Source organism: Phocoena sinus, chromosome 9 (assembly GCF_008692025.1).
Source record: "Phocoena sinus isolate mPhoSin1 chromosome 9, mPhoSin1.pri, whole genome shotgun sequence".
Classification (NCBI taxonomy): domain Eukaryota; kingdom Metazoa; phylum Chordata; class Mammalia; order Artiodactyla; family Phocoenidae; genus Phocoena; species Phocoena sinus.
The window spans coordinates 40,544,570-40,568,860 of record NC_045771.1 but is presented as its reverse complement, the minus strand read 5'-3'; the positions used below and the strand labels follow the sequence as shown (position 1 = coordinate 40,568,860).

The window sequence follows — 24,291 nt, the reverse complement described above, 5'->3', positions numbered from 1 at the left end:
TAGTTTTGGAAGTCCTAGCCATGGCAATCAGAGAAGAAAAGGAAATAAAAGGAATACAAATTGGAAAAGAAGAAGTAAAACTGTCACTGTTTGCAGATGACATGATACTATACATAGAGAATCCTAAAGATGCCACCAGAAAACTACTAGAGCTAATCAATGAATTTGGTAAAGTAGCAGGATACAAAATTAATGCACAGAAATCTCTTGCATTCCTATACACTAATGATGGAAAATCTGAAAGAGAAATTAAGGAAACACTCCCATTTACCGTTGCAACAAAAAGAATAAAATACCTAGGAATAAACCTACCTAGGGAGACAAAAGACCTGTATGCAGAAAAGTATAAGACACTGAAGAAAGAAATTAAAGATGATACCAACAGATGGAGAGATATACCATGCTCTTGGATTGGAAGAATCAATATTGTGAAAATGACTATACTACCCAAAGCAATCTACAGATTCAGTGCAATCCCTGTCAAATTACCAATGGCATTTTTTACCGAATTAGACAAAAAATGTTAAAATTTGTATGGAGACACAAAAGACCCTGAAGAGCCAAAGCAGTCTTGAGGGAAAAAAACAGAGGTGGAGGAATCAGACTCCCAGACTTCAAATTATACTATAAAGCTACAGTAATCAAGACAATATGGTACTGGCACAAAAACAGAAACCTAGATCAATGGAACAAGATAGAAAGCCCAGAGATAAACCCACACACCTATGGTCAACTAATCTATGACAAAGGAGGCAAGGATATACAATGGAGAAAAGACAGCCTCTTCAATAAGTGGTGCTGGGAAAACTGGACAGCTACATGCAAAAGAATGAAATTAGAACACTCCCTAACAGCAAACACAAAAATAAACTCAAAATGGATTCGAGACCTAAATGTAAGACCGGACACTATAAAACTGTTAGAGGAAAACATAGGAAGAACACTCTTTGACATTAATCACAGCAAGCTATTTTTTGATCCACCTTCTAGAGTAATGGAAATAGAAACAAAAATAAACAAATGGGACCTAATGAAACTTAAAAGCTTTTTCACAGCAAAGGAAACCATAAACAAGATGAAAAGACAACCCTCAGAATGGGAGAAAATATTTGCAAATGAATCATCAAAGGATTAATCTGCAAAATATATAAACAGCTCATGCAGCTCAATATTAAAGAAACAAACAACCCAATCCAAAAATGGGCAGAAGACCTAAATAGGCATTTCTCCAAAGAAGACATACAGATGGCCAAGAAGCACATGAAAAGCTGCTCAACATCCCTAATTATTAGAGAAATGCAAATCAAAACTACAATGAGGTATCACCTTACACTAGTTAGAATGGGCATCATCAGAAAATCTACAAACAACAAATGCTAGAGAGGGTGTGGAGAAAAGGGAACCCTCTTGCACTGCTGGTGGGAATGTAAATTTATACAGCTACTATGGAGAACAGTATGGAGGTTCCTTAAAAAACTAAAAACAGAATTAACGTATGACCCAGCAATCCCACTACTGGGCATATACCCAGAGAAAACCATAATTCAAAAAGACACATGCACCCCAATGTTCATTGCAGCACTATTTACAATAGCCAGGTCATGGAAGCAACCTAAATGCCCATTAACAGACGAATGGATAAAGAAGATGTGGTACATGTATACAATGGAATATTACTCAGCCATAAAAAGGAATGAAATTGGGTCATTTGCAGAGACGTGGATGGATCTAGAGACTGTCATACAGAGTGAAGTAAATCAGAAAGAGAAAAACAAATATCGTACGTTAACGCATTTATGTGGAACCTAGAAAAATGGTACAGATGAACCAGTTTGCAGGGCAGAAAGTGAGACACAGATGTAGAGAACAAATGGATGGACACCAAGTGGGGAAAGCAGCGGGGGGTGGTGGGATGAATTGGGCTATTGGGATTGACATGTATACACTGATGTGTATCAAATTGATGACTAATAAGCACCTGTATAAAAAAATAAAATAAAATTTAAAAATTAAAATAAATAAATAAATAAAATAAATAATTCCCTGGCTCCTTGTATTCATAATGGATCATCTCCCTGGAAGCAGAAACTATAGCCCTTACTTTCAGGTCTTACAGAGGTCAGCTGCACTCTTTTGCAAAAAGTTCATATTATAGTAGACAATCAAGTGGGTAAATAAATATATTTGTATTATTTCCAGGTAGAAAGACTTTGATGCCAGGAAGATATTAGTCAGCTCAAGGCCTGCAAGTGATGACAGTATGGCTGGCTGGGAACCTTAGAGCCTGTCTTCCTCTTCTTCCTTCTTCTTCTCCCCCTCTTCCTCCTTCTCCTTATTCTTTTCTTTTTTCCTCTCCCTTCTCTATCTTTCCATCCCCCTTTTTCTTGATCTCTCTCTTTTTCTTTCACTAACTCATTCAATCACTACAGATATACTGGCCACTTACCATGCAGTAAATATTGGGCTAGTGCTCACATTATTTTTTTCTACAAAAATTGGGTGTGAGGTGGAGTCTTTAAATAATAATAACTAGTGTGTCTCAAACATTCGATCCAGGTGTCTTCTAAGTTTCAGGCTTTTTCCTCTTCTAAATGTCTGTCCCAAAGCACAGGGCAAATTTCGAAACCTGAGCCTGAATATTAAAAAATCCAAACACACAGCATCTAAACTTGACATCCAGGGGAAGAAAGAGAACTTCTCGTTTAATAAGAGAGTATATATTATCTGCAAGTGTTTACTGAACCTCACTTGTCAAGTTCTATATATAACACATGTCAAAGCCCTCAACTGAGCTTGCCCTTGAGCGCTATGACTGTGGGTGGTGGCTCAATTGTTTCAGGTCCCCAGGTCCTGCCTGTGGTGTTTGTCTCCCAGGCCTGTCTGTCACACAGCTTACTGCTTCTCTCAGACATCCTCTCGGTTTTTCCAGTGTAGGACTGTTCTCATTAGCAAGCTATTATTCTACAGTGATGCACTGGAAGCATTTCTGAATGGCATTTACTATTTTTGTGTGGTTCAAAGTTTTTGAAATTAAGGCATTTCTTTCCAAGATTTTTAAGCTTTGAAATTCCAATTTTGTGCAAAAACTTGAGCTATCCCCTATTCTTTGTGGGTGTCCAACTCTAACACATAAAGTAATAGGTTAGGAACCATTTAACCATCTAGGTTCAAACAAATCTGTTTACTTTGGTTGAACTGATGTTGCTATTGTCACTGAAGTAAACCACTGTATAAAGAAATTTGACAGTAAGAAAAATATGACATTGCTCACAATGTCCCTACACAGGTGGGAAAGTGACTGATAGTGTGGACATACACAGTCACGGCTACAAGCAAGTCATGTATGTAGGAGAATTAAGTGCTTCTCTGAGAAAGAATGAAGGAAAGAAGAAATAAAATTTTTATGCCAACTAGTTAAAAATTTCTATTAATCACTGGAGTCATACCCCACATGCAGAGGAATACTTCTTGGACACACATTTTTTTCCCGCCCCCCCCCCCACCCGGGAAGAAATTGGGCCCAAATCCCTATCTGATCTCCTTTACTACCTATGACTCTCAAAAGCCTTTACTGCTTCATTGTCTTCTTCCATTCTAGTTCTGTTTGGCTTTCAAGAGCTGATGAGCCATCTTGGTGGAGGAGGACAATTGTGTGGAATGGAGCAGTCTTCAAGAGAACAAAAAAGAGAAAGTGCCATGTAGAAGGAGGCAAAGAAGAAGAGAGTTTTAAAAAAAGGAACACCCTCTAGGAAGAAAGACCCTTTTAACCTCTCTTTTCTCATTGTGTTACCTAGGCCACAGTGGAGATGGTTTACTTGGGAGTGATGTGAGTGAGAGTGTGCCCCCTGCAGGCAGGCTGAGAGAGTGCACAGCACGGCTTAGCCAAAAGATAAGGCAGAATGCAGCAGCTGGGATTTAAGGCAGACCATCTGGGAGTCTGCACAATAACACTGATGAACATGTATGCAAAAATCCTTGACAAAATATTAATAAACCAAATTCAATGGCACATTAAAGAAAATCAAACATCATGACCAAGTGAAATTTATCCCTGTACGCAAGAATGGTTCAATATACATAAACCAATCAATGTGATACACCTCATTAACAGAATGAATGATAGAAGTCACACAATCATGTAAATAGGTGCAGAAAAGGCATTTGATAAAATTCAACACCGTTTCATGATAAAAGCTCTCAAAAAATTATGTGTAGAGGGAACTTACCTCAACACAATAAATGCCATATGTGAAAAATCCATAGTTAACATCAGGATCAATGGTGAAATACTGAAATCTTTTCCTCTAAGATCTGGAACAAGGCAAGGATGCCCATTCTTGCTGTTTCTATTCGCCACGGTACTGAAATTAAAAAGAAATTAAAACAGCAATTAAAAAGAAGTAAAAAGAGCAAGAAAAAGAAATAAAAAGCATCCAAATTGGAAAGAAAGAAGTAAAATTATGTCTATTTGCAGATAATGTTATCTAACATGTAGAAAACCTTAAAGACTCTACAAAAAAACCTGTTAGAACTAATCAATGAATTCATTAAAGTTGCACTATACAAAATCAACATACAAAAATCAGTTGCATTTCTATAAGCTAACAATAAACTATCTGAAACAGAAGTTAAGGAAACAAACCCATTAACAATAGGAGAATAAAATAGAATAAAACACTCAGGAATAAACTTAACCAAGGAGGTAAAAGACTTGTACACTGAAAACTATAAAACACTGATGAAAGAAATTAAGACACAGAAATAAGTGGAAATACTCTGCATTCATGGATTGAAAGAATTAATATTGTTATAATTACTACTCATAGTAATCCATACTGGCATAAGTGATCTGCAGATCTAGTATAATCCCTGTAAAAATCTCAATGACATTTTTTACAGAAAGAGAAAAAAATCCTAAAACTCATGTGGAACAACAAAAGACTCTGAGTACCCAAGCAATTTTGAGCAAGAAGAACAAAGCTGGAGCCATCACATTTTCTGATTTCAAAACATATCACAAAGCTACCATAAAAAGCTGTAATACAAAATACATTACAAAGTAATACAAATTGTATGGCATTGGCATATAAACAGACACATAGACCAGTGGAACAGAATAGAGAACCTAGAAATAAACTCATGCATATATGTCAACTGATCTTTGACAAGGATACACAATGAGGAAAGGGTAGTCTCTTTAATAAATGGTCTTCAGAAAACTGGAGGGAAAAGAATGAAATTGGAGTCTCATCTTATACTACGCACAAAAGTTAACTCAAAATGGATTAAAGACTTAATTGTAAAGCTTAAACCACAAAACTCCTAGAAGAAAACATAGGGGAAAAACCTCTTGACATTGGCCTTGGAAATGAATTCTTGGATGTGACATCAAAAGCATAGGCAACAAAAGCAAAAACAGACAAGTGTGATTATATTACACTAAAAAGCTTCTGCAGAGGAAAGGAGACCATCAGAAATATAGATCATTGGAACAGGATAGAAAGCCCAGAGATAAACCCACGCACCTATGGTCAACTAATCTATGACAAAGGAGGCAAGGATATACAATGGAGAAAAGACAGTCTCTTCAATAAGTGGTGCTGGGAAAACTGGACAGCTACATGTAAAAAAATGAAATTACAACATTCCCTAACACCATACACAAAAATAAACGCAAAATGGATTCGAGACCTAAATGTAAGACTGGACACCGTAAAACTCATAGTGGAAAACATAGGAAGAACACTCTGTGACATAAATCACAGCAAGATCTTTTTTGATCCACCTTCTAGAGTAATGGAAATAAAAACAAAAATAAACAAATGGGACCTAATGAAACCTAAAAGCTTTTGCACCGCAAAGGAAACCATAAACAAGACGAAAGGACAACCCTCAGAATGGGAGAAAATATTTGCAAACAAATCAATGGACAAAGGATTAGTCTCCAAATATATATAAACAGCTCATGCAGCTCAATATTAAAAAAAACAAACAACCCAATCCAAAACGGGCAGATGACCTAAATTGACATTTCTCCAAAGAAGACATACAGATGGCCAAGAAGCACATGAAAAGCTGCTCAACATTCCTAATTATTAGAAAAATGCAAATCAAAACTACAATGAGTTATCACCTCATACCAGTTAGAATGGGCATCATCAGAAAATCTACAAACAACAAATGCTAGAGAGGGTGTGGAGAAAAGGGAACCCTCTTGCTCTGTTGGTGGGAATGTAAACTGATACAGCCACTATTTACAATAGCCAGGTCATGGAAGCAACCTAAATGCCCATTGACAGACGAATGGATAAAGAAGATGTGGTACATATATACAATGGAATATTACTCAGCCATAAAAAGGAATGAAATTGGGTCATTTGCAGAGATGTGGATGGATCTAGAGACTGTCATACAGAGTGAAGTAAGTCAGAAAGAGAAAAACAAATATCGTGTATTAATGCATATATGTGGAACCTAGAAAAATGGTACAGATGAACCGGTTTGCAGGGCAGAAACTGAGACACAGATGTAGAGAACAAGTGTATGGACACCAAGGGGGGGAAATGGCAGTGGGGTGGTGGTGGGATGAACTGGGAGATTGGGGTTGACATATATACACTAATATGTATAAAATGGATAACTAATAAGAACCTGCTGAATGAAAAAATAAATAAAATTCAAAAAAATATAATTAAAAAATTAGAAAAAAAAGAACATGGAGGGATATATTATGTTCAGTGATTAGAAGACATATTGAAAAGCTATTACTATCTGTCTGAAGTTATCGGTATCTACAATTTTAATGAAAATCCATTAAAAACACTAGACTTTTTTAAAGCAGATTCCAGAACTTATATGGAAATGCAGAAGGTCAAGTATAGCTCAGGTGATCTTAAGGAAAAGAAAGCTAAAAAAATTGCACTACCTGCTATGAAAACTTACTATACTGCAATAGTGATTTAGACAGTGTGGTATTCACACATGTATAGATCAATAAACCAGTGGAACATACTGGAGACCTAAAAATGGGCTAAATTGACTCATATGTGGTCACCTGATTTATGACACAGTTTAGTGTGGGTGAGGATGGTATTTCCAATTCCATGTCAATTGGTTATCTATATGGGAAAAAATAATCATGGTCTCCTACCTTACTTTATATTAAAAAAAATCAATTCTACATGAATTGTATATCTAAAAATTAAAAAAAGAAAGTTAAATAGAAGAAAACACAGTATACTATCTTTAATACTTTTGAGTAGGCAGATTCCTTAAAAGAACATGGAAGTGCTGACTGAAGGAAAATTTGACAAATTGGTAATACCAAAAATTAGATGCTCTGTTCATCAAAAGATACCAATTAAGGAATGAAAGGAAAGTGGAAGAAGATATTTACAATACATATCTAAAACAAAGGAGTAATATCTAGGCTACATAAAGAACTACTACTGATCAATAAGAAAAAGGCAGACAACCAAATAGAAATGTGAAAGACTTTCAAAAGGCACTTCACAAAACAGGATATGCAAGTGTCCAACAGATACCTATGAATGTGCTCATATTTACTATTCATTAGGTAAATGCAGATTAAAACCACAATGCAATACAACTATATCAACTACAATGGCAAAAACAAAAAGGACAGAAAATTCTGAATGTTCTCGAGATTGTGGAACAACCGAAACTCTCATCTACTGTTAGTGGGAATTTATTTCAGAAACTGCAGTTTTCACTGAAACTGAACATATGCATACCAAACAATCCATCAATTTCACATTTATGTAAATTCCCAACAGAAATGCTTATTTTCACAAAAGATATTTATAAGAATGTTCAGGAGGGCTTCCCTGGTGGCGCAGTGGTTGAAAGTCCGCCTGCTGATGCAGGGGACGCGGGTTCGTGCCCCGGTCCAGGAAGATCCCACATGCCGCGGAGCGGCTGGGCCCGTGAGCCATGGCCGCTAAGCCTTTGTGTCCGGATCCTGTGCTCCACAAAGGGAGAGGCCACAACAGTGAGAGGTCCGTGTAATATTTAAAAAAAAAAAAAAGAATGTTCAGGGCTTCTCTGGTGGCGCAGTGGTTAAGAATCCGCCTGCCAGTGCAGGGGACATGGGTTCAATCCCTGGGCCAGGAAGATCCCACATGCCGAGGAGCAACTAAGCCCGTGTGCCACAACTACTGAGGCTGTGCTCTAAAGCCTGAGAGCTACAACTACTGAGCCCACGTGCTGCAACTACTGAAGCCCAGGCACCTAGAGCCCATGATCTGCAACAAGAGAAGCCACCACAGTGAGAAGCCTGCACACCACATAAAAGAGTAGCCTCCACTTGCCGCAACTAGAGAAAGCCCGAGCACAGCAACGAAGACCCAATGCAGCCAAAGATAAATAAATAAATTAATTTAAAAAAAAAGGATGTTCAGAGTAGCATTATTTTTTTTCATTTTTATTTTATATTGGAGTATAGTTGATTTACAATGGTGTGTTAGTTTTGGGTGCACAGCAAAGTGATTTAGTTATACATATACATATAGTTGCTCTTTTTTCAGATTCTTTTCCCATATAGGTTATTACAGAGTATTGAGTAGAAATCCCTGTGCTACAGAGTAGGTCTTTGTTGATTATCTATTTTTTATATAGTAGTGTGTATATGTTAATCCCAAACTACTAATTTATCCTTTCCCCTTTGGTAACCATAAGTTTGTTTTCTAAGTCTGTGAGTCTGTTTCTGTTTTGTAAATAAGTTCGTTTTTTAGATTTCGCATATAAGTGAAATCATATGACATTTGTCCTTCTTTGTCTGACTTACTTCACTTAGTATGATAATCTCTAGGTCCATCCATGTTGCTGCAAATGGCATTAATTCACTCTTTTTTATGGCTGATAATATTCCATTGTATATATGTACCACATCTTCTTTATCCATTCATCTGTCGATGAACATTTAGGTCACTTCCATGTCTTGGCTATTGTAAATAGTGCTGCAATGAACATTGGGGTGCATATGTCTTTTTGAAGTATGGTTTTCTCTGGATCTATGCCCAGGAGTGGGATTGCTGGGTTGTATGGTAGTTCTATTTTTAGGGTTTTTAAAAATAAATAAATTTATTTATTTATTTTTGGCTGTATTGGGTCTTCGTTTCTGTGCGAGGGCTTTTTCTAGTTGCGGCGAGTGGGGGCCACTCTTCATCGCGGTGCGCGGGCCTCTCACTGTCGCGGCCTTCTCTTGTTGCAGAGCACAGGCTCCAGACGCACAGGCTCAGTAGCTGTGGTGCACGGGCTTAGTTGCTCCGTGGCATGTGGGATCTTCCCAGACCAGGGCTCGAACCCGTGTCCACTGCATTAGCAGGCAGATTCTCAACCACTGACCACCAGGGAAGCCCCTATTTTTAGTTTTTTAAAGAACCTCCATATTGTTCTCCATAGTGGCTGTACCAATTTACATTCCCACCAACAGTGTAGGAGGGTTCCCTTTTCTCCACACCTTCTCCAGTATTTAGTATGATTGTAGACTTTTTCATGATGGACATTCTGACTGGTGTGAGGTGATAGCTCATTGTAGCTTTAATTTGCATTCCTCTAATAATTAGTGATGCTGAGCATCTTTTCATGTGCTTTTTGGCCAACTGTATGTCTTCTTTGGAGAAATGTCTATTTAGATCTTCTGCCCGTTTTTTGATTGGGTTGTTTGTCTTTTTGATATTGAGTTGCATGAGCTGTTTGTATATTTTGGAGATTAATCCCTTGTGGGTCACACTGTTTACAAATATTTTCTCCCATTCTGTGGGTTGTCTTTTTGTTTTGCTTATGGTTTATAGTGTTATTTATAATAGCCCTATAAGTGGAAATAACACTACTGTCCATCAACAATAGATTGGATAAATTGTGAAATAGTCATACAATGACACAATATACTAAATAAGATAAAACCATACACATGAATGAATCTTAAAGCATATTGCTGAGTGAATTAAACTAGATACACACAAAAAAACAACACTGAGTTTATATAAAATTCAAAGTAGACAAACCTACTATGTGGTTTTAGTTGTCAGGATAGTGATTACCTTCAGTGAGGGTATGTTTATTATGTTAAAATTCATTGAACTGTATACTCATATTAGGGCACTCTACTATAGGTATGTTAGTTTTCAATGATAATATTTACATTAATTTAACTAACTTCATTAGATTCTATGAATACAAAAGAAAACTGGATTCTTCCTTGCTCAGTCTTGTTTGGAAGGCAGAACTGAATTATGGTGTGATAAGTGCCATAATAGAGGTAAGCATGGTTGGTGTATTCCATGGGACAAAAGAGGAATGACATCCAATCTGAATTGAGAATGCATATTAGGAAAGGCTTCCTGGGAGAAATGATGCCTCAGTTGATTCTTAAAAGATCATAGGAATTAACCGGGTATATCAGGGTTGTTAATTGCAGACAACAGAACCCACTTTAGCTGGTTTAAGCAGAAGGTGTTTATTAGAAGGTAACAGTTTACAGAATATAATAGAATGTCTGGGAACCAGGCTTGGCTGCTACAAAGACATGCTCCATGTAGAGAAAAATATTCAATACTACCATGGGATTAATAGCAGAAACATCACTAACTATTGCTTCCTGAAATCCAGGATGTATAGTACTGGAGACCTGTGCCATTGCTGTCCCAGAGCAACCAGACATTTCCATTACTGTCTTGCCAAATGATCTAAACTCTCTACACATTGATATCCTTCACTTTGCCTCCAAGTTTTGCAGTAGTGCAACAAACTGGCAGAAACTAGTTCACATACAACCACTATAACTGCAAAAAATCTGTACAGAAATTTTCTGGCAGACCAGAAAAGGTTAGAATGGATGTTGAATGAGCTAACTTATGGGATCTGCTGTAAACTAAGTAAAGGGAATAAGAAAATAAGACATCCAAAAGGAAGGAAGAACAGGGACTTCCCTGGTGGTCCAGTGATTCCAGTGCAGGGGGCGCAGGTTTGATCCCTGGTTGGGGAAACTGGGATCCCACATGCCACATGGCACGGCCAAAAAAAAAAAAAAAGGAAAAGCAGCTTTTAAGATATACTAGCAACAGCTATGTGAGTAGAACCAAATTTCTTCATGGCCTCCCCCCTTCTTATGTTAAGATTTAGAAGCTTGGGCTTAGGAGATGCACACGTGCACACGTGCTTCTCCATGACTTACAATAATGAGTGTGTGTGCGTGCATGTGTGTGTGTGTGAGAGAGAGAGACTTTGGAAAACTTGGCAAATGATATCCAGACTGGGGCTCAGTTTCTTCATTTGAAAATCAGTATAGTGATACATATACAATACACAGGACTGCTTTGAGGGTCAAATGAGACTATGTTCAGGCAAGCATCTCATGTAGTACCTGGTACATAGAAGAGATTTAACATGAGCTTCTTATATCTGAAAGAGAGAGACCATGGCAGTTGGTGATAAGGAAGGAGGACTTGAGATAGATGATATGCAACTGATCATATTTTCTTCTTTTAGAAGCTGGTCCTTCTAGGTAAATAGCTGAAAAAATGATGAGCAGAACTTATGGTGGCACGTTCATCCTTGATTCAGATCTGAACACAGTATAATTTCACATTTACCTGATGGAACTACTTTTCTACAGAGAAAAATAAAAGGCAAGTACAGAGATTACACATCACACAGAACCAGTATAACATGGGGCAAGTTTTAAGGTCGGCTGCAAGGAAATTCTATTCCATACCCAGGAAAGTAGAGGCTCTCTGGGGCCAGGTTATTATTATTTTTTAATTAGTCTTATTGAGGTATAAGTTCTATGCAAGAAAATTCACCAATTTTAAGTGTACAATTCAATGAGCTTTGACAAATAACTACAATTGTAACCAACACAATATAAAACATCCCATCATCCCATAAGTTACCCCATGCCCCTTTGAAGTTAATCCCTTCCCCTGCAACCTGGGCCCTGAGCTACACTGATCTGTCACATTAGTTGTGATTGTTTAGAAAAAGAAATCATTCAGCATGTAGTCTTTTGTGGCTGGAATCTTTTATTTAGTATGGTGTTCTCAACTTTATTATTGCCCTTATAAAGAGCCTTTTTAAACCTATTTCCCTAATTATCTCTCTCCCTCTTATGAAATTTTAATGCCACAGATATACTGTTTGTCTGTTTATGTACTATATGTATATCTGCATTTTATACAGTAAAAGTAAGATTTTTCACACCTCCAGAACAAACGTTTGCCCCCTTGGGGGCAACATTACCCTATTGAGAATACATGATTTAGTATAATGCTTTTTCGATTCATCAGTATTTTATCAGTAGTTGGTTCATTTTTATTGCTAGGTAAGTTTGATTGTATGAAGAGATATTAAAAAAATGAATAAGAATAATTGCAAACATGTTACAAAGTGCATAATTATGAAGTGCATAATTCAACTACTGCTCTTCCTTAAATCTGAGCCTCAGTTTCCCTGGTATCAGTAAACAGACCTCTTATCACCCCGTTGTTCAAGTAAGAAATCTGAGAGTGACTGAGACACTTCCTCTCCCTTCATTTCCCAATATACAACTCATGTCAAATCCTGTCAATTTCATCTCTAGATTATTTCTTGAATCTGGTCCCAAGGGATCAGATTTTGCTACAACTCAGAACATTCTAAACATGCAAGAATTTTGATTTTTACCTTAGAAGAAATGGGAGGCCATTGAAGGAATTTAAATAAGAAAGTGAGGTGACCTGATTAAAGTAAAGATTAATAAGTATTTAGATTAATGTCTTTATTATTTACTATATTTATTAATTAGTAAATAATAAATTAGAATGTGGATAATAATTAGAAGGGACCAAGACTATATAGGGAAAGGATCTTTCAGGAGTCCAGAGGAAAAATGATAGTGGTTCTTTTATGAATTTAAAGGTGGGGGAATGGGAGAATTAGGAGACATGCTATATTCTTAGTGGGGCCCATGATAAAAACTTAGCCAAGGTCTCACTTTTAGATGATAATATAACTGTGATGAGAAATTCAGATATACCCTCCTATTGCTTGCTGCTGCCTTGATTTAGCCAGTTTTTTAGCCAAACTCATCAGTATCCTAAAGGAATTAAGTATAAATATTCTTGGATCATTTGCTGATGAGCTGGAAGGAATTAGAGAATTATAATGATACATAAAAGAAAAAAATATTCCACATATTTAATGCACCCACTCATCTTTCTGTCCATCTTAAGATTTGTTTTCCCCCAGTGGTTGCTACAGTAATAGTGTCCATGTATCAGCTTCAAATGGTCTGCAATCAGTTTTATGCAAATAGTTTTTACTGTGTAGATATACAGACCTCTTGATGAGGTCTTTAACCATTAAAGGTCAAGAATCAATGACTTAACTGTGTTTTCAGTGTAGAGTACACAGAAATGCATATGACAATAATCTTCATTCTTAAGGCACATAAAGCTTATGTCATGTAAACAGATACATGACAAAGTCACATTGCCAGTGCAATGTGAACAAAATATGAACAAAATTCTGGAAGTTAGTTACACTGGTGCTTTATCTCTTCCAGGTGACTCCTGAAGTATGGCTGACCACAATAGTTCCTCCTGCAATAACCCTCCTGCAATAACCCCCCATTTAACCAGGCTCTACTTCATAGTGCTCTTTGGAGGGCTGGTGGGCATCATCTCCATTTTGTTCCTGCTGGTGAAAATGAACACCCGGTCTGTGACCACCACAGCAGTCATTAACCTGGTGGTGGTCCACAGTGTGTTTCTCCTGACAGTGCCTTTTCGCCTGACCTACCTCATCAAGCACACTTGGACATTTGGGTTGCCCTTCTGCAAATTTGTGAGCGCCATGCTGCACATCCACATGTACCTCACATTCCTGTTCTACGTTGTGATCCTAGCCATCAGGTACCTCATCTTCTTCAAGCACAAGGACAAAGTGGAATTCTACAGAAAACTGCATGCTGTGGCTGCCAGTACTGCCCTGTGGCTACTTGTGATTATCATTGTGGTGCCCCTGGTTGTTTCTCAGTATGGAATTCATGAGGGTTATGACAAATACCACTGTTTTAAATTCCACAAAGAACTTGCTTATGCATATGTGCAAGTCATCAACTATTTGATAGTCATTATTGTCATAGTTATTGCAGTGATTCTCTTGGTCCTCCAGAGCATCATCATTGTGTTGATGGCGCGGAAGCTACACCACTCCTTACTATCCCATCAGGAGTTCTGGGCCCAGTTGAAAAACCTGCTTTTTATAGGGGTCATTCTTATTTGCTTCCTTCCCTACCAGCTCTTTAGGATCTATTACTTGTACACTGTGGCACATTCAAGTGACTGTAATGACAATGTTGCATTTTATAATGAAATCTTCTTGAGTGTAACAGCAATTAGCTGCTTTGATTTGCTGCTCTTTGTTCTTGGGGGAAGCCATTGGTTTAAGCAAAAGATAATTGACCTATGGAATTGCCTTTTGTGCCGTTAACCACAAAGTATAGTATTCAGAATTACTTCCTTAATATTGAGAGTGAAAACAGGAGTGGTTATTTCATTACCTGATTAAAACCATGCCTTAATACAGCCAAATAAAAGGATTATAAAATGTCAGAGCCTTCATTTCAGCCCTTATTTAATTCCTACCATCTCTGAATGATACATATACAAAGACTAGTGATGTTCAATTTACCTGGTGTTGCAATACTGCACTATTTTCCAATATAAAATATCTACTTGGCCCATCCAGGTACCATGGTCTAATGGTTTCTGAGTTTTACTAGCTTATTTTAGTTTCCTCAGTTTGAAACATGGTCTTTTCTTAGGCTTTGGACTGGACTCAGCCCTCTAGTTCTTTTCATTCCACTTAACCTTAGGTAAATTAATCCTGATCATGGTCATTTCAAAGACACAAACTCTATTTGGCTAACCAGATGAGATGACTATTCAACTCACACCCTCACAAAAAACAGATAAGGGGAGAGAGTAGTAAAAAACTTTTAGATTACCATAACTTTGGTGGGAAGTCACTTATCTAGACATCAAGAGAAACAGATCTCTTTGTGGCCTTCTGCTATAATAATTTTCTAGATTTGTCCTTTGAAAGGCCTGGTTTAAGGACATGGGATCAACTCCCTCAATATCTCCAAAAATCATTTAAAAGCTTACTGAGTATATCTAAATAATGGTGAAACTGTAACTTAGACAATATTCCTGACCAATATGCTGCTAGGCATTAAAATGAGTTCCCAAGGGAAGTGATTTAATTTTCCCCCTTTCTGTTTTTTGGAGGATTTCTAGATATCCTGGGCCACAATTTAGATTTCCCTTGCAGACAAAGTTATACTGAAATCTTAGAGTTCCCTCTCACCCTTAAAGTTGTGTCTTCAATTAATTAAAAACAATATTGTAAAAAAAAAAAGAACTCTTGAGAAATATATAGGAAAACCATTAATTTAGGCTATGAGATTGGGCTGCTAAATTGAAACACAGGCTTATGGATTTTTTTGCCTTGTGCCCATATTTCTACTATTTCCCTCAAAGTTTCACAATCTTGAAACTTTCCAAAGAACTGATCCAGTTTCATATTTGAGCCTTCAGAACCTGAAGCAATTCATGGTAGGAAGAGAAGAACGGAATGAATTAAGGTAACGTTTTTCTTTCCCCAGCAAGATAAATGTTCAGGATTTAAAGACTTTTCTTTATTTGTTATACTCTATGCATCCACAAATTTATCAGATGAATAAGAAATACCCCTGGAGGTTTTATGATCACTAAAATTGCTGAGTCATAGAAATTAATTTTGAGGAAGAAAAAGCAACAACATACATACATGACTTATCCAAATTTTTTCCTGCTTTAAACTTTCACTTATTCATCTTTATTTCTAAGTTATAGATATAGTTTTAAAATTTCTTATTTGTCTTCTTTTCCCACCTTTTCTTAGTTTTTTCCTTCTCATTTGACCCATAATATTTGTAAGAAAATTTCTAAGACCCAAAAACGTTGTGAGAAAATTTGTTACACCCATAAAATGTGTAAGAAAATAATTATAGTAAAATATTTTAAAAATTTAAAAATTATTTATGAAAATTACATCATTTCTCTTCTTATATATCCATATCTTACTGTCATAATATCTGTTAGCTTGTAGATTGTATTGCTCTTCCAGACTTTAAATTATGTTGAGGTCTGGCAATTATGCTTTTCTCTGTATTATCAGATATAATAAAGGGCCTATTTTTGTGGACCTATAAGAAATACTATCCCAAATATAGAAATGCAATATATAAAATATCTTATTCATTAATATTTACAGAATAAACAAAACATTTCAATTTGCCAGTTTTTTGTCTCTATTTGCTTTACAAGTGAATCTCATGCAGGAGTGGGGGTGACACTGGCCTCTCAGGCCACTTTGGATATCACTATTATAAGAGAGTACCACTGGCATTTGATGGCTGGGGTCAGAGGCTAGACACCCTGCCTTGCACACAATTCAAAATTATCAGGTCTTGCTGTGTTTTTGAATGTTCTTCCAGACATTTGTGAATTGAAACATATGCTCATAATAATCAGAGCAGTTAGTTAGGTTTTATTCAGTTTTCATAAACACATAGTATTTTCTTGGTATGGTTTTAATTTTCTGAAATTTCCAGAAATGTAGCTACCATAGATATTGAGGAAAGATTTTACTCTGTTTTCCTCAGAACTTTAACAAGAATTCCTTTGGAAAATCACATTGTCAATGGCAATATCATCTGTGACATTAACAAACAACATAACACACCTGTAAACAATATTTGTAGTTGTAGTATTCAGGTTGATATTAGATATAGGTGCCAACATCACACTGCCTCATTTTGTCTCCTTTTGTGATCGTGTCTGAGCATTTACACAGAAATACATATATTTTATTTTAAATAACTTTCTCTTTCACTACTCATTTATATTACAGTTAGAACATTACATGTATGGAAGGGTTGTATTATCTATGAATTTTATTTTAGAATGGTAAAAATGTTGCCAAATATTTGCAATAAAAAATAAGGCATTGGGTCTGCAAGGATTGAGAACCTAAAAGGGAGAATTGCCAGTTATGACATTATGGACTGGAAAAATATTCCTATATTTTGGGAATACTTAACCTCAGTGTGATTCAATTATAAATTATTTCTTTCATTACTGTAGTGATTAGAAGAATAAATGCAACTTTTAGGAAAATACAAAAAGAATATGTATGTATTTTTCCTTTTTGATAAGACAAAGGTATTTATTTCCCTGAGCCTCACAACTCCCAGGTTGGCTATTAGTCAATATCTACCAGATTTTGAACCCACAGATAATGGCAATTTTTTTTTTAATGAAATGAGCTTTGTATGAAATGATTCAAGAAGTGCTGAAAATCCCCAAATCTTCCCAAATCCTTCTTAATGGGACTGCCATTAAAACTGCATTCCTAGGTTAATATGGCACTTCTTCTGAAGGACAGCAGCAGTCCAATCCCCTCCAGTCATCAGCTCTTGAGCATGAAGACAATGAGGTGAACCTTTGTAAAACTGCGGTTTCTTAGATTTGGTAGATTTTGCCCACTTAACCTCTAATAAGATAAGGCATAGACCAAGGACTCTCATACCTATTGGGGCTGATAAGAACAAGGAAACTCTCCTTGTAATAGGGGCTGACTAAAACATTTTGAAAATAGTTGGTAACAAAAACCCTATGGTAAAGGGGCATGGTAACGGTGGATTTACTTGAATAATGCTGAGAAATCTCAGGAGGCCAAAGGGCATCTATAGGTATCAGAAACCAGGCATCAGCCAGGGAACCTGATTTTGGTCTTGGGCATGGCTGAGCCCTATTTCTGTGATAGAACGAGAATGCTAGGCATTTACCAAGACAAAACTCAGAAAAATGAGCAAGTTCTATTTCCTGAAGGGATACACACGTGGACTGGAACTTCCAGAGACAGGAGCTGGGCCCCAATGTCAAAATGTACCTGATGGAGGCTTCAATATGAGACATATTGTAAAAGCTATAGTAATCAAAACAGCATAATGTCAGCATAAAAACAGACACATAGGGCTTCCCTGGTGGCGCAGTGGTTGAGAGTCCGCCTGCCAATGCAGGGGATGCGGGTTCGTGCCCCAGTCCAGGAGGATCCCACATGCCGCAGAGCGGCTAGGCCCATGAACCGTGGCCGCTGAGCCTGCGCGTCCGGAGCCTGTGCTCCGCAGCAGGAGAGGCCACAACAGTGAGAGGCCCACGTACCGCAAAAAAACAAAAACAAACAAACAAAAAAAAAACAGACACATAGATCAATGGAAGAGAATAAAGAGCCCCCAAATAAACAAATGCATATAAATTAGTTTATGACTACGTGCCAAGAATATACAATGGGGAAAGAATAGTCTCCTCAATAAATGGTGCTGGGAAAACATGCAAAAGAATGAGTTGGGGGCTTCCCTGGTGGCACAGTGGTTGAGAGTCCGCTTGCCATCGCAGGGGACACAGGTTCGTGCCCCGGTCCGGGAGGATCCCACATGCCGCAGAGCGGCTGGGCCCGTGAGCCATGGCCGCTGAGCCTGCGCCTCCGGAGCCTGTGCTCCTTAACAGGAGAGGCCCGTGTACCAAAAAAAAAAAAAAAAAAAAAAAAAAAAAAAAAAAGAATGAGTTGGGACCCCTATCTTGTACCATATGTAAAAACCAACACAAAATGAATTAAAAACAGATTCAAGATCTGAAACTGTAAAACTCCTAGAGGAAAATATAGGGAGCAAGATCCTTGACAGTTGTCTTGGCAAAGCTTTTTGGATTTGACACCAAAGGCAAAGGCAACAAAAGCAAAAATAAACAAGTGAGACTTCATCAAAACATAAAAGCTTCTGTACCGAGAAGGAAACCAGCAACAAAATGAAAACTTACAGAATGGAGAAAATATTTGCAAATCATATATCTAATAAGGGGTTAAAATATACAAAGTACTCACACAGGTCAATAGCAGAGCCCACCATGATTCAATTAAAAAATGAGCAGAGGAACTGAATAGACATTTTTCCAAAGGAGACATAAAAATGGCTATCAGGTCCATGAAAGAATTCTCAGCATCATTAATTATCAGGGAAATGCAACCAAAACCACAATGAAATATTAGCTCACACTGTTAGAATGGCTATCATCAAAAAAATAATAACAAATGTTGTTAAGGATGTGGAGAAAATAGAACCTTGTGCACTGTCGATGGGAATGTAAAGTGGTACATCCACTATGGAAAACAGTATGAAGTTTCCTTCAAAATTAAAAATAGAACTATCATATTATGCAGCAATCCAATTTCTGGATGTCAATAGCTAAAGAGGGGCTTCCCTGGCGGTGCAGTGGTTGAGAGTCCACCTGCCGATGCAGGGGACACGGGTTGGTTCGTGCCCCGGTCCGGGAAGATCCTACGTGCCACGGAGCAGCTGGGCCTGTGAGCCATGTCCGCTGAGCCTGTGCGTCTGGAGGCCCGTGTACCGCAAAAAAAAAAAAAAAAAAAAAAAGCTAAAGAAATTGAAAACAAGATATCAAAGAGATATCTATACTCCCATGTTTATTTCAGCATTGTTCAACAATAGCCAAGATATGAAACAACCTAAGTGTCCACCAACATATGAATGGATAAAGATGTATCATATATATATATATATATATATATAAAATTCCATATATGGTATGTGGAATCTAAAAAAAAAAAATCAGAGTTATAGTTGTAGAGAGTAGAAGGACAGTTACCAGGGGCTGGGATGGTGGGGGAATTGGAGAGATGTTGGTCAAAGGGTACACATTTATAGTTATGTGAGTATGAATAAGTTTAAAGACCCAATGTACAGGCATGATGACTATACTTATACTATACTGGGGACTTCCCTGGTAGTGCAGTGGGTAAGAATCCGCCTGTCAATGCAGGGTACACGGTTTCAAGCCCTGGTCCAGGAAGATTCTACATACCGCAGAGCAACTAAGCCCGTGCGCCACAACTACTGAGCCTGCGTTCTAAAGCCCACGGAGCCACAACTACTGAGCCCATGTGCCACAACTACTGAAGCCTGCGCGCCTAGAGCCTGTGCTCCGCAACAAGAAGCCACCACAATAAGAAGCCCGCGCACTGCAACAAAGAGTAGCCCCCGCTCGCCGCAACTAGAGAAAACCTGTGCACAGCAATGAAGACCCAACGCAGCCAAAAATAAATTAAACTAAAAAAAATATACTGTATTGAACCAAGGAAATATGCTGAGTATAAATTTCAGGTGCACTTGTCACAAACAAAACATGGTAACTATGTAAAGAAAGAATATATTAACTGACTTGACCGTAGTAATCATTTCACGATGTATATGTATTGGGTTGGCCATAAGGTTCATTTGTTTTTTTCCATAAGATGGTTCTAGTAGCTCTTAGTTGTCTTTAACTTCATTTGAAACATTTTTGCTAGATTATATGTGACAGCTGTCATATCTGTGTGCATTTAAAAAAAGACTTACTAAAATTGGTGAATTTTTGTGTAGGCATTTTAATATTGAAGATGGAAGAAAAAAAGCAACATTTTCAGCATATTATGCTTTACTATTTCCAGAAAGGTAAAAACACAACTGAAACGTAAAAAAAAGATTTGTGCAGTGTACGGAAAAAGTGCTGTGACTGATCAAATGTGTCAAAAGTGGCTTGTGAAATTCCTGTGCTGGATGGAGATTTCTCACTGGACAATGCTCCATGGTCGGGTAGACCAGTTAAAGTTGATAGCGATTAAATCAAAACAATAATTGAGAACAATCAACAATATACCACACAGGAGATAGCTGACATACTCAAAATATCCAAATCAAGCGTTGAAAATCATTTGCACCAGCTTGGTTATATGAATTGATTTGATGTTTGGGTTCCACATAAGTTAAGCAGACAAAACCTTCTTGACCATATTTCCACATGCAATTCTCTACTGAAATGTAATGAAAACGTTCCATTTTTAAAACAAATTGTGACGGGTGATGAAAAGTAGATACTCTACAACAATGTGGAATGGAAGAGATTGTGGGGCAAGCGAATGAACACCACCAACCACACCAAAGGCCTGTCTTCATGCAAAGGTGATGTTGTGTATATGGTGGGATTGGAAGGGAGTCCTCTATTATGAGCTCCTTCTGGAAAACCGAACGATTAATTCCAACAAGTACTGCTCCCAATTAGACCAACTGAAAGCTGCACTTGGTGAAAAGCATCCAGAATTAGTCAACAGAAAATGCATAATCTTCCATCAGGATAACTCAGACTTGCATATTTCTTTGACGACTAGGCAAGATCTGTTACAGCTTGGCTGGGAAGTTCTGATTCATTCACCATATTCACCAGACATTGCACCTTCGGATTTCTATTTATTTCAGTCTTTACAGAATTCTCTTAATGGAAAAAAATTTCAATTCCCCGGAAGACTGTAAAAGGCACCTGGAACAGTTCTTTGCTCAAAAAGATAAAAAATTTTGGGAAGATGGAATTATGAAGTTGCCTGAAAAATGGCAGAAAGTAGTGAAACAAAAGGGTGAATACGTTATTCAATAAAATTCTCAGTGAAAATGAAAAATGTGTCTTTATTTTTACTTAAAAAACGAAGGCACTTTTTGGCGAACCCAATATATCAAATTTCATGTTATATACCTTAAATATATTTAACTTTTATTTTAAAAATATTTTAACTATAGTATTAACTTCTAACTTCTGTCATATTGAAAATACTATCAATACAAGTTTTCAAAAGGAAATAGCAAATGTGTTCTTTATTTTAACACTAGATGGCAGCCCAAAGTAACAATTGTATCTGTTTTCAAAGCTTGTTACTTGAGTTTTCAGCTTAATTTATTTAAAAAAGGGGGTGGGATAGAGAAAAAAAGAAAATGAAATAATAACAATCATATTGTTTTTGAAACTCTGCAATAGATTCTCAGGGTTTTTTTTTCCTTAAAAGGGATATTTCATAGTAACTCTTCCTGTGTGAAGTAGATTGAGAAGATATTGTTAAAATATAACTCTTTAGTTATAAGGGCAAAAATAATTCTGAAAGCAAATATTTTGGCTTAGGTCATATTTAGAGATTTTCATGCTTTATTTCAATAACAGTATCTGCAACCAATTTTTGAACCCAAATTATGTTGATTCTTGCAAATAATTTGTAGAGAACACAGTTGTTTTTGTAGAGAATTGAGATTTAGGTGACCTATTATTATTATTTTTTAATGTCTGAAATTTGCATAACATTTGAATTACCTTAACACAGGATTTCAGGAGACTTCTCTACATCTTAAATCCTGAAAAGGCTGGAGTATATGAGGAACAAGCCAGTACCTTACTGAGGTTTCCCCTTCAATGACAGACAGCCTTTGATTAGCTCAGGGAAACTTTTATTCTTCTGACATGTAGATAGTGTGATGAAATATTTCTCCAACTATTATGCTATATGATTTATGACTGCTGAAATCTATATCAGCCAAAAAAAAAAGAAAACTAAGAAAGAGAAAGCAAGTTGAAATTTATCCTCTCTGTCACAAGGTTGAATATGTGGTGTCCATTGCGTGCCAAGCAGAGTGAAGTGTTCAGAAGATTACCAATGTGAAAAATTTGGTTGCTGTTGCTTTAATAATCTCAAGCTTTCATAACAATTACACATAGAACACAAATAACTTCTTTTTCTGAACCATTTCAGGGTAGTTGTTGACCTGATGCCCCATCACTTCCTAATATTTTAGTGTGAATTTCCCATAAACAAGACCCGTGTCTCCTACAAGTCATTATACAACCTTCAAATTGGAAAATTAATGTTGATACAAGACTACCATCTAATCCACAGACGCCATTTAATTGTCACATTTCTTCAGTCTCTTTCACTCTGGAACAGTTCTTAAGTCTTTTCCTTGCCTTCCATGAATTTAACACAAACTAGATTTTTTTGTAGTTTGTCCCTCAGTTTGGTTTGCTTCATGATTAGAGTCAGATTATCTATCTTTGGTAGTAATATCACAGAGGTGATGCTGTTTTCTCATTATATCTCATTGCCATGAGGTGGTCCACAATTTTAACTTGTCTCATTACTGATGACATTCACTTTGGTCACTTAATTAAGGTGGTAGCAGATTTCCCACTGTGAGGGTTTTTTTTCTCTTTGTAATTAAGTATTTTGTGGAAAGCTATTTTGAAGCTATGTTTAATCCTATTCCTCAACAAACATTGGCCAGCTATCATGAAAATATGCTTACTATCACTAGCATTCAAGTAAAAGCAAAGAAGGTAACAAACATTTTTATCGTAAGATTTTTTTAAAGTTTGAGAAAAATCTCTTAATGGTAAGGGTGAAAGGCAATATTGTTAGAAGTGATATTAGTACTGCTTTTTGGAGTGCAATTTGGAAATAATAAAATAAGTTTTAAAGGTATATATTTCTTGGTATAGTAATTCTATTTCTATATGTCGGTCTTTAAGAAATCCACAGAAATGGACTGTTGGGAATTCCCTGGCAGTCCAGTGGTTAAGACTTGGTGTTTTCACTGCCATGGGCCCAGGTTCGATCCCTAGTAGGGGAACTAAGATCCTACAAGCCAAGTGGCGAGGCCAAAAAAAAAAAAAAAAGGAGAAAAGAAAAAAGAAATCCACACATGCACAAAGACGTATGTTCAAGAGTGTACACTGCAGGGCTTCCCTGGTGGCGCAGTGGTTAAGAGTCCGCCTGCCAATGCAGGGGACGCGGGTTCGTGCCCCGGTCTGGGAAGATCCCACATGCCCTGGAGCGGCTGGGTCCGTGAGCCATGGCCGCTGAGACTGTGCGTCTGGAGCCTGTGCTCCGCAACGGGAGAGGCCACAACAGTGAGAGGCCTGCGTACCACAAAAAAAAAAAAAAAAAAAAAAAAAAAAAAGAGTGTACACTGCAGCATTATTTGTATTAGCAAAAAGTCAGAAATGACCTAAATCACTTCAGGTGGGGTGATTAATTAATAAGCTATGGTATATCCATGTTCTGGAATTCTTTTGAGTTAGTTGAAAATAAATAGAGGTACATGTTTTAACTTAGAAGACTTCCATATTATTAAGGGAGAAAAAAAGTGAGTTGTATCCCTTCTCCATATCTTATGCTATATGCAAACATCCAGTCTTTCACCAGATGTTGTCAAAATATATCCTGAATCCAACTACTTCTTATCATCTTCACTATTATCATCCTTTGCCATTCAAGGCCCAGCAAGAAACAGGTGGCTCATTAAAACCAGCTAAT

The 24,291-nt window shown here is 37.1% G+C and overlaps 1 protein-coding gene across 1 annotated transcript in view; it reads left to right on the top strand.

The window, feature by feature from the left end:
• Positions 1–16,339, top strand: part of GPR141 (G protein-coupled receptor 141) — a 63,655-nt gene extending 47,316 nt beyond the window's left edge. The window contains exons 2-3 of the mRNA XM_032643621.1: positions 11,512–11,651; positions 13,565–16,339. Of these exons, the coding sequence (XP_032499512.1) occupies positions 13,579–14,493 (915 nt within the window). The 5' untranslated portion in view covers positions 11,512–11,651; positions 13,565–13,578 and the 3' untranslated portion in view covers positions 14,494–16,339. The remainder of the gene's footprint in view (positions 1–11,511; positions 11,652–13,564) is intronic.
• The last annotated feature ends 7,952 nt before the right edge of the window (positions 16,340–24,291 follow it).